The 12656-nt window shown below is 40.1% G+C and overlaps 1 protein-coding gene across 1 annotated transcript in view; it reads right to left on the bottom strand.

Moving 5' to 3' along the window:
- Positions 1-2853: 2853 nt before the first annotated feature.
- LOC101318960 (guanine nucleotide-binding protein G(q) subunit alpha) overlaps positions 2854-12656 on the bottom strand; it is a 288466-nt gene continuing 278663 nt past the window's right edge. The window contains exon 7 of the mRNA XM_019934638.3: positions 2854-8138. Within this exon, the coding sequence (XP_019790197.1) occupies positions 7948-8138 (191 nt within the window). The 3' untranslated portion in view covers positions 2854-7947. The remainder of the gene's footprint in view (positions 8139-12656) is intronic.

The following is a 12656-nucleotide window of genomic DNA, read 5'->3' on the forward strand; positions in this document are numbered from 1 at the left end:
AGAGTTTAAGTGTTTAGTATCGCCAGCCAAGCTGCCTCATCTCTGAGCCTATTGTGAGCAGGTTGCTCTTTGGTAATTAGCTCCAGGTTACGGGGAAGGGAATGCATGTGCTCTGGGTGCAATCAGCCAGGTAGGCTTGTCCTGCTGCCGGCTTCCCACGTTTACAGAAAGGCACCGTCTTAAGGGAGTGAGGGTGTCCTCCCTGCAGGATAGCTTGAGAGTCCATCGTTAGCATCTCTTCCCAACTCTGAGTTGTCACCTTACAAATCAGTAGCTTAAAATTGGGCGTGGTGGGGGAACATTTCAACCATGGAAATCAGCACTCACTACCAATCAGTACCATAATCCTGCACTGCTCCCCCGCTGTTAACCATTTATCAGGACACCACTGGCTGGGTTGTTTTGTATTCCACAAAAAGAAAGCAGGCCCCTTTTGCTAATGCTGCTGCGAGCCTGGGGAAAATAACCATGGCATTTACAATTCCTGACGTGGACCCTGCACGTCAGGGGCGCCCCAGCTGGCGCCTTGACTGGACAGTACGTGGCAGGCAGTGTGGGATCCCTAATAGGCATGGCGCCCTAGGTGAGGGGACCCCAGAGCAGACACAAACATGGTCTTGTGAGCAGCTATGGAAGCTTCTTGGTAGCTGGGTACATGATGTGGAATTCCATTTACAGACTTCCAGGGTTTGCCAAGCTTCACTTGCCAATCTCTTTTCCTGGGACTCTCATTTCTAAAGATGCTTAAAATATCCACCATAGAAACACACTGGGCAAACTGCGAACAGGGTGAAAGTTCCAGGGGCCCTTTATGCAGCCTGTCTCGATGGGACAGGCATATAGTCCTCTAAGCTGCGGAACTCCTCCAAGGCCACCGAGGGCCGAAGCAGTGCGGTGGAAGGGCCTGGAAGGCCCGCTGAGGGAACCCCATCGGCTCTTTGCTACTATGGTTTGGTTTAATTACCCTCTTAAAGAGGCAAGTTGCCTATCTTACCCACAGGCTTTTGGGACAGAAAAATATCTGGCCTTTGCATTCTTGAAGAAAACAGAAAGAGCGAGCCTCAATCCAGATCATATTTAAAGTCTTGAGGCATCAGAATTCAAAAAGAATCTTTTCAGAATTCCCTGTATATCTTAGATTTTAAAGAGACCCGCATTTTACAACCAAGGCCTTGTTTTGCAGGGACCTAAGGGAGGCTCCCTTAAAATAGACTGAGTTCAGTGCCTCATAATAGCTGGATCTGTATTTAATTAGCCGTGGCAATGAAACAAAGAAACAATGGTAACACATAGATAACTTAGAACAAAAAGAACCAACCAGAAACCCACTCTCAACCACTGCCTTCCACTGTCCAACCCTGATCAACATTTCAGTAAAGGCTTTAAATATGAAGTAGCTGATAAACATGGAAACGACTCAGAATTAGACTAGAGAAAAACAAGACACCGGCTGATGGCGATTACAAGTTGCTCTGTACGCACTCTCACACGAACTACTGTTGTTCCTTGGCATCAAGTTCTCCCCCCACCTCTTTGCTGTGGTCTAACTGGTTTCTCAAGAGGCAGCATGCCGGCTGTCACATCCTAAGAGAAAAAATGGGAGGAGACAGGGAAGGTGAAGAGAAAGGTAGAGCAGCTTTCAGACCAGCTCCTCTTTTATTGCTCCCAGGATAGCACAGAAGAAAATCAGACTAGGCAGGCTTGACCGGTGAGTTGAAAGATCAAGTTAAAATACTTGGCTCAAATAATGTTCAGCAAGTTCCTGTCTTTTTCTGTGGGCGGGGGTCTTCAAGATGATGACGCAGATGGACCAAGGTCAGGTCCTGGTGGGGTCAGGCCCCAGCAAGAAGGCCACAGAGTGAGGAGTGCTAGGGGGCTGCTTAACACCCCGGTTCCTCGGCAGAGAGGCTGTGGGAACTGTCACTCCAGGCCCGTACTAATGACAGTCCCCAGGCACACCATTCCCTTCACAGGAAGATCCAGAGAGAAGGGACACCACCTACTGGAAAGGGTCTCTAAAACGTGCAAGGATAGGAGAGCCTTAAAACTAAGGCTTTTAAGTAAAAATGACACTTTCTTCTCTAAAGTCAATGGACGGAACAGTATTCTGCAAGACACAAAATTCCCTAAGCAAGGGCTGGGCTACCAAGTAAAAGACCTGATCACAAGTAGCAGGAACAGGTCTTGCTTCTGTTACGGTTTCAGGTCCCTATACGTAAGCACCGATTTTCTGGAGAAGCGCTTGCTGCCATCACCCCGACTTCACAAAATTGCTAGGAAAAGAAAAGCTAGTTTTTAGCTGATCTCAAAAGCCTCGATGTTATGTTTCTAAAAATCACAGACTTAAAGGACACCTACGCCAGGTCCTTTTTCCCACGTGGAGTGGACCTTTCATTCCCAGGGCTGAGACAAGAAACTCTAATGAAACCCTCTGCCTGTGAGGCCCCGTGTTCTTTCCCTGAGGAGATGGCCTCAGGGTGAAGACTGGGGCTTGTTGTAAGTCTTTACTGAGCAGCTATTTAAACTTGTTTTGACAGTTGCTTGCAACCTAAATTAGGGCAAGTATTTTTTTTAAACAAATTTGATAAACACTATCAATATGAAAACTTCCACTAAAGAAGTCGGAAATTTCTGATTATATTCAGAAAGGAAAAGAGTTTTTTTTTTTTTTTTTTTTTGGTGGTTTGTTTAAAAACTATTGAACCTACTTTGGGAAATGGATGTGCAGTATAAAGGGCTTTAAGGAAGGAAAGATTTATCCCAATACTCCTTATAATAAAAAATATTCTTGGAGAGGCTTAGGCAACTTCAAGAGAAGGAAAACTCAAGAATGAAGAAAACTGTAGTACAAACTTATGGCCAAAAATACTGTATTTTTAACCAGCAAGATCATCGGGGCATTATTATACAACATTAGGTGTTTTTTTTGCAAAACTAGTTCCCATCCCCAAACAATAGACAATACATGCATTTGAATGACATTTTAAGAACAGTAAATATGATTCTTTTAAATACTGCAAGTTAAAAATGTTTTTCTGACAAAACTCCCTAAAATACATAGGTCTAGTAAGGGTTTCCAGCATGATGACAGGTGAGGAATCCAGCAAGTTGCATTTAGAGAGTTCTTTGAGGAAAAGAAATCCACCAAAAACATGTGTTTCAGTCGAAGTAACCTGAACAAAGTTACATAGTAATTTTCCATCTTCCTTTTCTAAACTTAAAAATATTCTATTGAAGAATATCTTCTCCCTGTTGTTTTTCTGTCTACCAAAGCTTATATGGAAGTCAGAATTCCTTTATCCAAGTGAGATCCAATTTCACCCAATAGATGTTTTCATAACATGTAAATGCCACTTACTATTGGGGTGGAATCATACGGGGAAATGGAGGATACATGATGAGGGAGGTAAGAAGGAAATTAATATTTGAGCACCTACTATGTGCTAGGTGTATATGCATACTTTGAACAGATGATTCTAGAAGCAACAGGGTTATCGAAGGGCATTGGTAGTTGGGAAGACAGCAGGAAATGGTTATTCTGTGAGAAAAACAAGTGGCAAGTTCAGACTGTGTACTAAGTATCTACGAAACAGCAGGTGTTTGGCTCCAAAAATCTCTAGCTAGTCATATACAACTAAGCCATTTCTTTTCCTAATTTTATGGAATCAAAATGAAATCCCAAAGACATAGTTACCAGGACAGATCTATTAACGCTACATATGCTGGAAATATGTAGAGATAGATAAACACAATGTTACTTACTAGTTTTAATTTTTGTGTGTGTTTCTAACCAAAGATAACCTTTGGAAGAAAACAGTATACCAAGCACACCTTATCTGTGTCAACTGAGATGTTGTCAATTACCAATTAAGTGGTTTTAAACCCTTATTTAATTTTAAGAAGAGCAGCAATATCGTTACAATATTTGGGTACACTTTATTTTTATATGGGTTAACATTCTGCTATATTTCATTTCATTCTTTTTGAGAAACTGAAAACAAAGGGAAATTGAGGGTAACTTGATTATTTCCAACCAGTATCTGAGTCTTGCAGTAAGTATCTCATTATGCAGCCCTTTCTTCCCATTATTTTTATATATTTTTTGCAAATAATAGTCATTTTTGACCCCTATCCAGCATAAATAGCTTTTCACTGATTCCTAACTTAAGACAACTAAAATTTACAATCATGTGGCAGTATAAATTTTAAAATTACAGTTCGTACACCTTGACAATCAAGATAGTCTGAAGTACAAAAAGTAAATTGTCCTTTAGCTGAATTACCTTTTTTAAATATTAGACCTGCTAGTTAATCTACAAAAAAATACAAGTTTCGGGTGTTCCTTAAATACCTTTTGTAGATGTCATCTGCTAGTAAACAACATATGCAGGTTTCTAGAAGATTTTTCCCCCCAATCTATTCATGACATTCAACAGAGCTCTTTATATGAAAATGTATTTAAAAACAAACACTTTGAGGGGATTTACTTACTTTTGTTATTATTTCCCTTTGTTTCAGATATGAGGCACAAACTTCTGAATTTAAGCTCTGTAAGGCATAGTACAAACCTCCAATTTACAAATAAGGGATTCTCTGTGGGTTGGAACTGCCATGTCACGCAAAAAGGGAAAAATCATCTGTAAACTGGTACACTGCAATGTGTTAAGTGAGTCATGAGACGGCTGCTTGCCTTGGTCTGCTGAAGAAAGGTTTCTGTGTTTTGTGTTTTTGTTTTTCAATAAGACATGCCCAAGTCACCACAAAACTCGCCACAGGCCTCCGTTACTGTTACCGAGAGCATCACAAGAGGGGTCCAGCGGCACACGCTTAGAATGCTTGCAATCACAATAATAATAGAAAGCATGAGTAAACTTCGTCTTTATACAAAACTGAAAAGAATCCCTTCCCACCCCAGACCCTTCAGTAAAACCCCAAAGAAACAAAAAAGAAAATCCTTTAGCTTCGACTGACTAGTGTGGATACAATTCGGTTTCTATGCGTCACTGTAACTAGGGTGATCAATTTTTTCCTTTCTCAAGAGAAGGGATCTTGTCATGCACCCTAAGATGAACAGTGAGACCACAAACCGCAATTCTGCATAGCAATTCCATCCCGATTTCATAAAGACAAATATAACAATCTTTCCCTGTTTTGCTCAGCTTCTTTGAGCTCTGAGATCAGGTTTAATTGACTACATCTACTATAGCTCTATTAAATAGAATATCTTGATTCCCTAAAACTGTAACACTTATGACCTTGTGATGAGGTTTTCTCTATACACACTGTAGGCCTTCAAATGTTGTTGTTTATATTTTTTTTGTTTTTTGTTTTTCTTTTTTTTTTCTTTTGCTGCACCAAATTTAAGATCGCCCTTTCAGGCAAGCAGTGGTCGCTAGCTGTTAAAACATTTCCTTAGTGGATCACAATAGCTTCTAAAACTGCCTTTCTAATAAAGGCCATCAGAGAGGTAATACTAAACTGTGCATATTTGCCAAATAAGAATATGAATTGTATAAAAGCTCATATTCCAATCCTAGGTCAAATGGCAAAAGTTCTACAAAGTTGGTTTCCATGTTTGTATAAAAGCTCCAACTGATTTTTGCTATGAAATTACCTTTGGGTCTTAAGACCTTTGGGTCTTATAATCAGTATACCTCTACTCAGGAATGTGCAAATGATTTTATATAGCACGATGCTAGTACCGCTCCGTACGATAGTAAGGTTTTTTTTTTCTTTTCTAAATGGAAAAAAAAAAATATCCCTAGTCAGAAATAAACTGACAAATTTACATTCTCCTCTCTTAAAAAAGTAAATAAAATAACATTATTCAAAATGTGAATTAGCTACAAGACACACAATACAATTACATAGATACATATCAATACAGCACATTCAATCTGCCAAAAAATTAATGATTACAAAGCCAGGATGGATGATGCAATATCAAGGGAGAGATGTATGTACAATGATTAGAGCATTCGTAATTGCACTAAACCTACAGGCAGTCTGTTTCTTCATTAAATTACAGGTGCTTTCTGAATAAGGAGGGAAAAAAAAACCAAGTAACCTGTGTAGTTTGAGGCTGGGAGAGTAAAGAATGGGAACATCCCATTACTACTTAGGAACTCTGGTACTCATCTGATAAGCCATTGATTTTCTCCCTCTCCTTTACTGTTCCAAAAGAGTGATGTATATGAAAGTTTAGACTCGTGCCAAATAGTATTGTAGTTAAACTGAGACCAGCATCATGGCCTAATTCTAACTTCCCAGCAGGTTTAAAACAGTCATGACTTATGTTCTTAAATCATATTTCAACTCAAACTGCTTGACAGAAGCTCATCAATACATGTGCTGTGTTTTTTGCATTGGTTGAAAAATTGCACATATAGAATTCCAGATCTCTCTCCTACTATGTTCAGTTTTATAAATACATGTTCTACAGAACAGAGAGGTTACTTTTGAGTTTCGGTCCACAAATCTTCCTTAAGTTCAACTCAGCCAGTCACCAGTTTAAGATCCCAAAGATGGTAAACGAGCAGTAACTTCAGATTCTGCAAATTAAAGGTGTCAGAATAATACTATCAACCAATGTTCTTGGCAGACCTACTTGACCTTAAAGAACACAAAGAGAGTAAAACTGGCTTCAAATGAAGAGAGAAAAGCAGATTTCATGGGGTATCACACAGGACAGCTTTTCCACATTGTCGATTTAGATGCTCAACATGGAATGTGGACACAAAACAATGATTTTAAGGGCAAAGAAAAGGATGGACTATGAGAGTCAAGTTGACAGTGACCAACTGTTTGGCAACTGGTATTTCAGGTTCATTCGCAGCCAAACACTTTAGCCTTCACAGTCTTACTCTCTTACATTTTAAGATACTGGCTTTTAAGTTCTTACAAAAAAATTTTTTTTAAAAGCCAGCTTTGGCAACACATACCCATTAATAAAAGTCATTTTAAAAATTGTGGCCCAAACACTAAGGAAAAAAAAAAGGGAGGAAAAGTTTGAACTGAAGGAAAAAAAAATTAAGAGCAACCTATGAAAAGGATCTGGGTAGCAGCCATTGGAATAATGTAGTGTCTCTTGGCATTATTTTTTGGCATCTGCAGTTTGAAGAAAGCAAGGTGAAAAAAAAAAAAAGGGAAGGAAAGGAGGAAGGACAATGGCACATGGCATTTCAAAAGGACGGACTTCTGTGTGTCTTGGCCCTTGCCTTACTGACTTATGTACAGTTCACTGAGCAACCAAGCTATGGCTGAAGGTAGAAATCCAAAAAAAAAAAAAAGAAAAAAAAAGACACTTAACCGTTAGATGGGCATCCACTGTCCCAGCCCAAAGTGAGGCAAAACAATGTATTTATATAAAAAAACCTCTACATGTATATCCAGAGCAATACATTTAAAACCACAGTATTAATACTTATAATCCTTCAGCAAAAACTACAAACTGTTAAATTAAGCTGATGTTGATGGCTTAAATTGAATGACACTTGTCCTGACTGTATCAGTTGAGAGAAAAACTTGACCAAGAATGGAACTAGGATAAAGGCCATTGTAATGTGGGAAAAATCAGGAGGAAGGGATGGGTTAGGAAAAGGAAAATCAGCTTCATTTTGCTCAATAGAAAAGAAGAGGGGAGAGAGAGAGAGGAAGAAACAGCTCTTTGTGAGTATGACTGAGAATTTAAAATACATTGAGTCACAAGGTTTTGCCTAAAAAAAAGAGAGGAAATGTGCTGGGACTGTACTTCAGCATCCTGTTTTTCCTCTGAATAGTTTAAATAAAATCATAATATTTACTACGAACTCTGTGGACACGCTCACACAGAGTCCAGGACGGCAATAAATTAGTATTATGCAAATTGCTTTCCACAGAAATACAGTCCCTCTTGTATAGCTTCAATAGCCCACCAGGGAAGGGAAGGGCAGTGTCAAGGAGGCACAATTAGACCAGATTGTACTCCTTCAGGTTCAATTGGAGGATGGTGTCTTTGACGGCGGCAAAGACAAAGCGGATGTTCTCGGTGTCTGTGGCGCATGTGAAATGGGAGTAGATAATTTTGTCACTGTCTGGATTCAGGTCCACGAACATCTTCAGGATGAATTCTCGAGCTGCCTGGGCATCTCGCTGGGGTCCTGTTGGCCAAGGGAGGAAAGGGACATTGGTCAGCTGATCTGTTAAGGCATTTGCTCAGTCAGTGGTTACTGATGCTCATAAAGACCTCTTCAGTGCAGACTGGATCTGTTACAAGCACCTTCCTCAACACTACTATGTGTAATTGCTCCTCTGGGTCACTTTACCTGCCCATCCATTCATCTCCATCCATCCACAGAATGTGATTAGGTGAAAACAGGCAGACAGCTTGAAGGGCAGGCTAGGTTTAGCTCTGATTCTTTGGGAGATAGGGAGCCACAGCAGAATCTTCAGTAGGGGTGTGATTAGTTTCCTTCTGTTGGGCTGAGTTAACTGAGCTGGTTTCAGCTGCATAATAAGCATGCGTACAACATAACTGCCTCAGGCTCTCCTGTCAATCTGCCCCTGTGTGTCTCCCCTCCCCCACTCCACGATGGATCATTTTACATTCTCCAGACTGAAATCTCTCTCAGAATACAAAACCTGTTCCTTAAGGTCTGGTCCATCTACAGCTGTCCTCTGTAGCCTCACTTCTGGTGTTTCTAAGCCAACCACATTTATGAGAATTCAATTCACTACGTGTGATGATTTTAAAAGTTGGTTTACATTTTCTTACTTTTATCCAGGGTCTCTTATGTGCCAAGCACTGTCTTAGAAGGATTATGGTACATTTACCAGGATATATGAAGCAGTTACTTAATAATTTTGCAACAGATTCTTAGATATGACACCAAAGTCACAGGCAACAAAAGAGAAAACAGATCAATTGGACTTCATCAAAATTAAGAACTTTTGTATATCAAAGGACATCAAGAAAGTAAAAAGACAACCTACACACTCTGCTGTACAGCAGTAATTAACACAACATTGTAATTCAACTATACTTCAATAAGAAATAAAAAAAAAAAGAATGACCAAAAAAAAAGACAACCTACAGAATGGGAGAAAATATTTGCAAATCACATATCTGCTAAGGGGGTAAATATCCAGAATATACCAAGAACTCCTACGATTCAACAACAAAAAGACAGCCTGATAAAAAGATGGGCAAAGGACTTGAATAAACATTTTTCTCAGGAAGATATATAAATGGCCAATAAGCACATGAAAAGATGCTCAACATCATTAGGGAATGCAAATCAAAATCGCAATAAGATACCACTTCACATCTACTAGAATGGCTATAATCAAATCAAGTGGAAAATAACAAGTGTCAGCCAGCATGTGGAGGAATCTGAACCCTTGTGCATTGTTGCTGAGAATGGAAAATGGAAAACAGTTTGATGATTCCCCAAAACTCTAAACACAGACTTACCACATGAGCCAGCAATTCCACTCCTAGGTATATACCCGAAAGAATTGAAAGCAGGGACTCTAACAGATACTTGTACACCAATTTTCATTGCTGCATTATTCATAACAGCCAAAAGGTGGAAACAGCCCAAGGATCCATCAACAGGAATGGATAAACAAAAGGTAGTGTATACATACAATTAAGTTCTGATAGATGCCACAACGTGTATGAACCTTAAACACTTTGTCAAGTGAAATAAGCCAGACACAAAACGACAAACATTGAAAGATTCCACTTATATGAAGTACCCAGATTAGGCACATTTATAGAGACGGAAAGTAGATTAGAGGTTACCAGAGGCTAGGAGGAGGAGAAAAGGGGAGTTATTGCTTAATGATTACAGAATTTGTTTGGGGTGATCATAAAGTTGTGGGAATAGTGATGGCTGCAAAGCACTGTGAGTGTAATTATAATATCACTGAATCGCATGCTTAAAAATGGTTAAAATGGCAAATTTTACGTTACATATATTTTACCAGAATTAAAAAAATTAACATAACATACCAAAAAGCATTGAATTATACGCTTCAAATGGGTGGATTTTAAGTGGTATATGAATTATATCTCAATAGAGCATAATAGATCCTAATAAATATATTAATTTAAAACTTGTAAATTAAAAGCAACACTAAAGCACCACCACCACCTATCAAGGATTGAGCACCTTTCTCGTATGAGTCTTTGTGGCACTATACATCTGCATTTCTCCCATTTTTTCTAGTTCTGTACCATGAAAGAAGGTCTTGCGCTATAACCTCCACTCTTCCTCTCTCAGAAGACCCTCTTGGGATCCACAGCTTAGATTTTTTTCTGTCAGTATTGTTATCTACTGGTTGGGACAAAGAAATCTTTGAAATTTCTACCGAGGGCCTGCACGTTCTAACAAAATGCACCGTGAGTTTCAGACAGCCAACCTGCAAACTTTTCAAACCAATCTTACTGCAAATAACTTTATATCCAGCATTGCTGGAAACTGGGAGAAAGAGCCATGAAAACGGATCATTCTCATTTGTACAATTTACAAAAGGAATGTTTGAATTTCTAACTTCAGAGCCCAGAATTAAAATTTTTCTCAATGATTAAGAAGGCTGGCATCATAATGAATTAAAAAGTTACACAATTACAAATATGTAATATATAATCACTTAATGTCCTAGCTTATTCGATGTACTTACTGTTAATAATTCCATAGCAGTAATAAAAATATTTAAAACCAGGACAAATAGATTGTTAGAACTGGTGCAGCCTCTCATTTTCATAAAAGAACACTATCTTTCTGGCTTATGAATGAATTTTGTACTTATTCTTTTTGAGAAGGAAAGGTCTACTTTTTCTTTTTCTAACTCTAAAGTGTATCAGAACAAGACTCAAGTTCACGGAAGAGCACCTGGAACCTGTTACGTTTTTAAGCATAATTTCCTATTTGAATAAACATAAACTACAAAGAAATCCTTTTAGTCATCATAGCAGTAACAGAATTCCATAGTCTCTATGGACAATTTTGCAATTCAAGTCCATGTAGAAATGGTAATTTTCCTTCCCGAAGAGAAATACAGAAACGGCATTCATTACAATGAAGACCTTGTAAGTGCAGAAATGTGGAAGTGTGAAATTTAGAATACTATAAACATGTTTATGATAAAAATATCACTGCAGAGTGGGCCTAGAATTTTTTCTGTCTTAGCTCATCTTACAAGGGCTTGAAGTCTCCTGGAATGACAGCTGTGTTTGCTTTATGAATAACAATCAGTGTCTGTCTTTTTCCACGGCCAAGTTTCCCGTATGCGTTACGTGTATTACTGGGGGAGATGGACAGTAAAAAACACCTTGGGATTTAAAGATATTCACAATGGGGCTTCCCTGGTGGCGCAGTGGTTGAGAGTCCGCCTGCCGATGCAGGGGACGCGGATTCGTGCCGCGGAGCGGCTGGGCCCGTGAGCCATGGCCGCTGGGCCTGCGTGTCCAGAGCCTGTGCTCCGCAACGGGAGAGACCACAACAGTGAGAGGCCCGCATACCGCAAAAAAAAAAAAAAAAAAAGATATTCACAACGGGCACATGTTAGAAGGAAGATGCTCACACTCATAGTGATGGGATATCTGGGGAAATTATTGGCCAAAGGAGATGTGTAAAGAGGTTAGGAAGACGCTGCACAGAGAGGGGAGAACAGTACTCCTAACACGTGTCGTACTGCAGGAAACCAACCCCGGTGTGCTGTGCTGTGCGTGCTGCCGCCTCGTGCACCGTGAGCCTCGGTGGGTCTGCTCTGTAGGGCCGCGCTGCCTCTGGCCTCCCGTGTGCGAGCATATCACGAAAACATGCTAGCCTGCAGGCGGGTGCTGCGTCGGGAGGTCGGGGTCATATCCCATCCGTGGATTCTCACCAAGTTCTGAGAAAAACCACAAAGAGCCTCTCCTTCCAGGTGTGTGAGAAAAGCATGCGTGTTTGGGTGTAAGTCAGATGCTTCGTGCCCATCTTATTCGGGCAGATCTCGTGTTTAAGGAGCCAGCCTGTTGCCGTGGGAGAGAACTAACACAAAGTTACTTCCTTCCAGTTTCCTCAGGAGCACTGAGGACTCCAGGCTCTGGTGCTTGTGATGTGGTGGCAGGCGAGTGGCAAAGTGAAAGGAGGAAAAGAGACTACACTGTCTAGGCTGGGCAAGTATCATTTTAAAGGAACCTCAAAGCACAAAGGAAAATGTACTTGGACGGAGGATGGGAACACACTGCTACCAAAAACAGTACTGTCTCTAATACCTGACAACATCCCCACATGGTAGAGTCAGCAACGCTCAGAGTCTTATATGTATCTGAGAAGGGAACTTCATTAAACATGTAACGTTCCCCTTCCAAGAGCAGCACCATACCAAACGCATGTGTGAGGAAAAGATGAATAAAACTCCATCCTTGATGTGTCTGTGTCTTCGTAGAAAGCTATGAGGCCAAACTGGATATTAGTTTTGAAGCAATTACCATTCTGAGGGAGTCCGCAGAACAGAAACACTGTTGAGCTGACATCCATGCCAGATACCCTTTGCTGATAACGTACTTTTAAAAAATAGCCCGTTCTCTTACTGCTGCACCTCTATAATAGGTACTTTTGGGTTTGTGCTCTTCTCTGTGCCAGGCACTGTGCTAAGTAACTCACATATGTGATTCCATTCAATTC

Source organism: Tursiops truncatus, chromosome 6 (genome assembly GCF_011762595.2).
Source record: "Tursiops truncatus isolate mTurTru1 chromosome 6, mTurTru1.mat.Y, whole genome shotgun sequence".
Classification (NCBI taxonomy): domain Eukaryota; kingdom Metazoa; phylum Chordata; class Mammalia; order Artiodactyla; family Delphinidae; genus Tursiops; species Tursiops truncatus.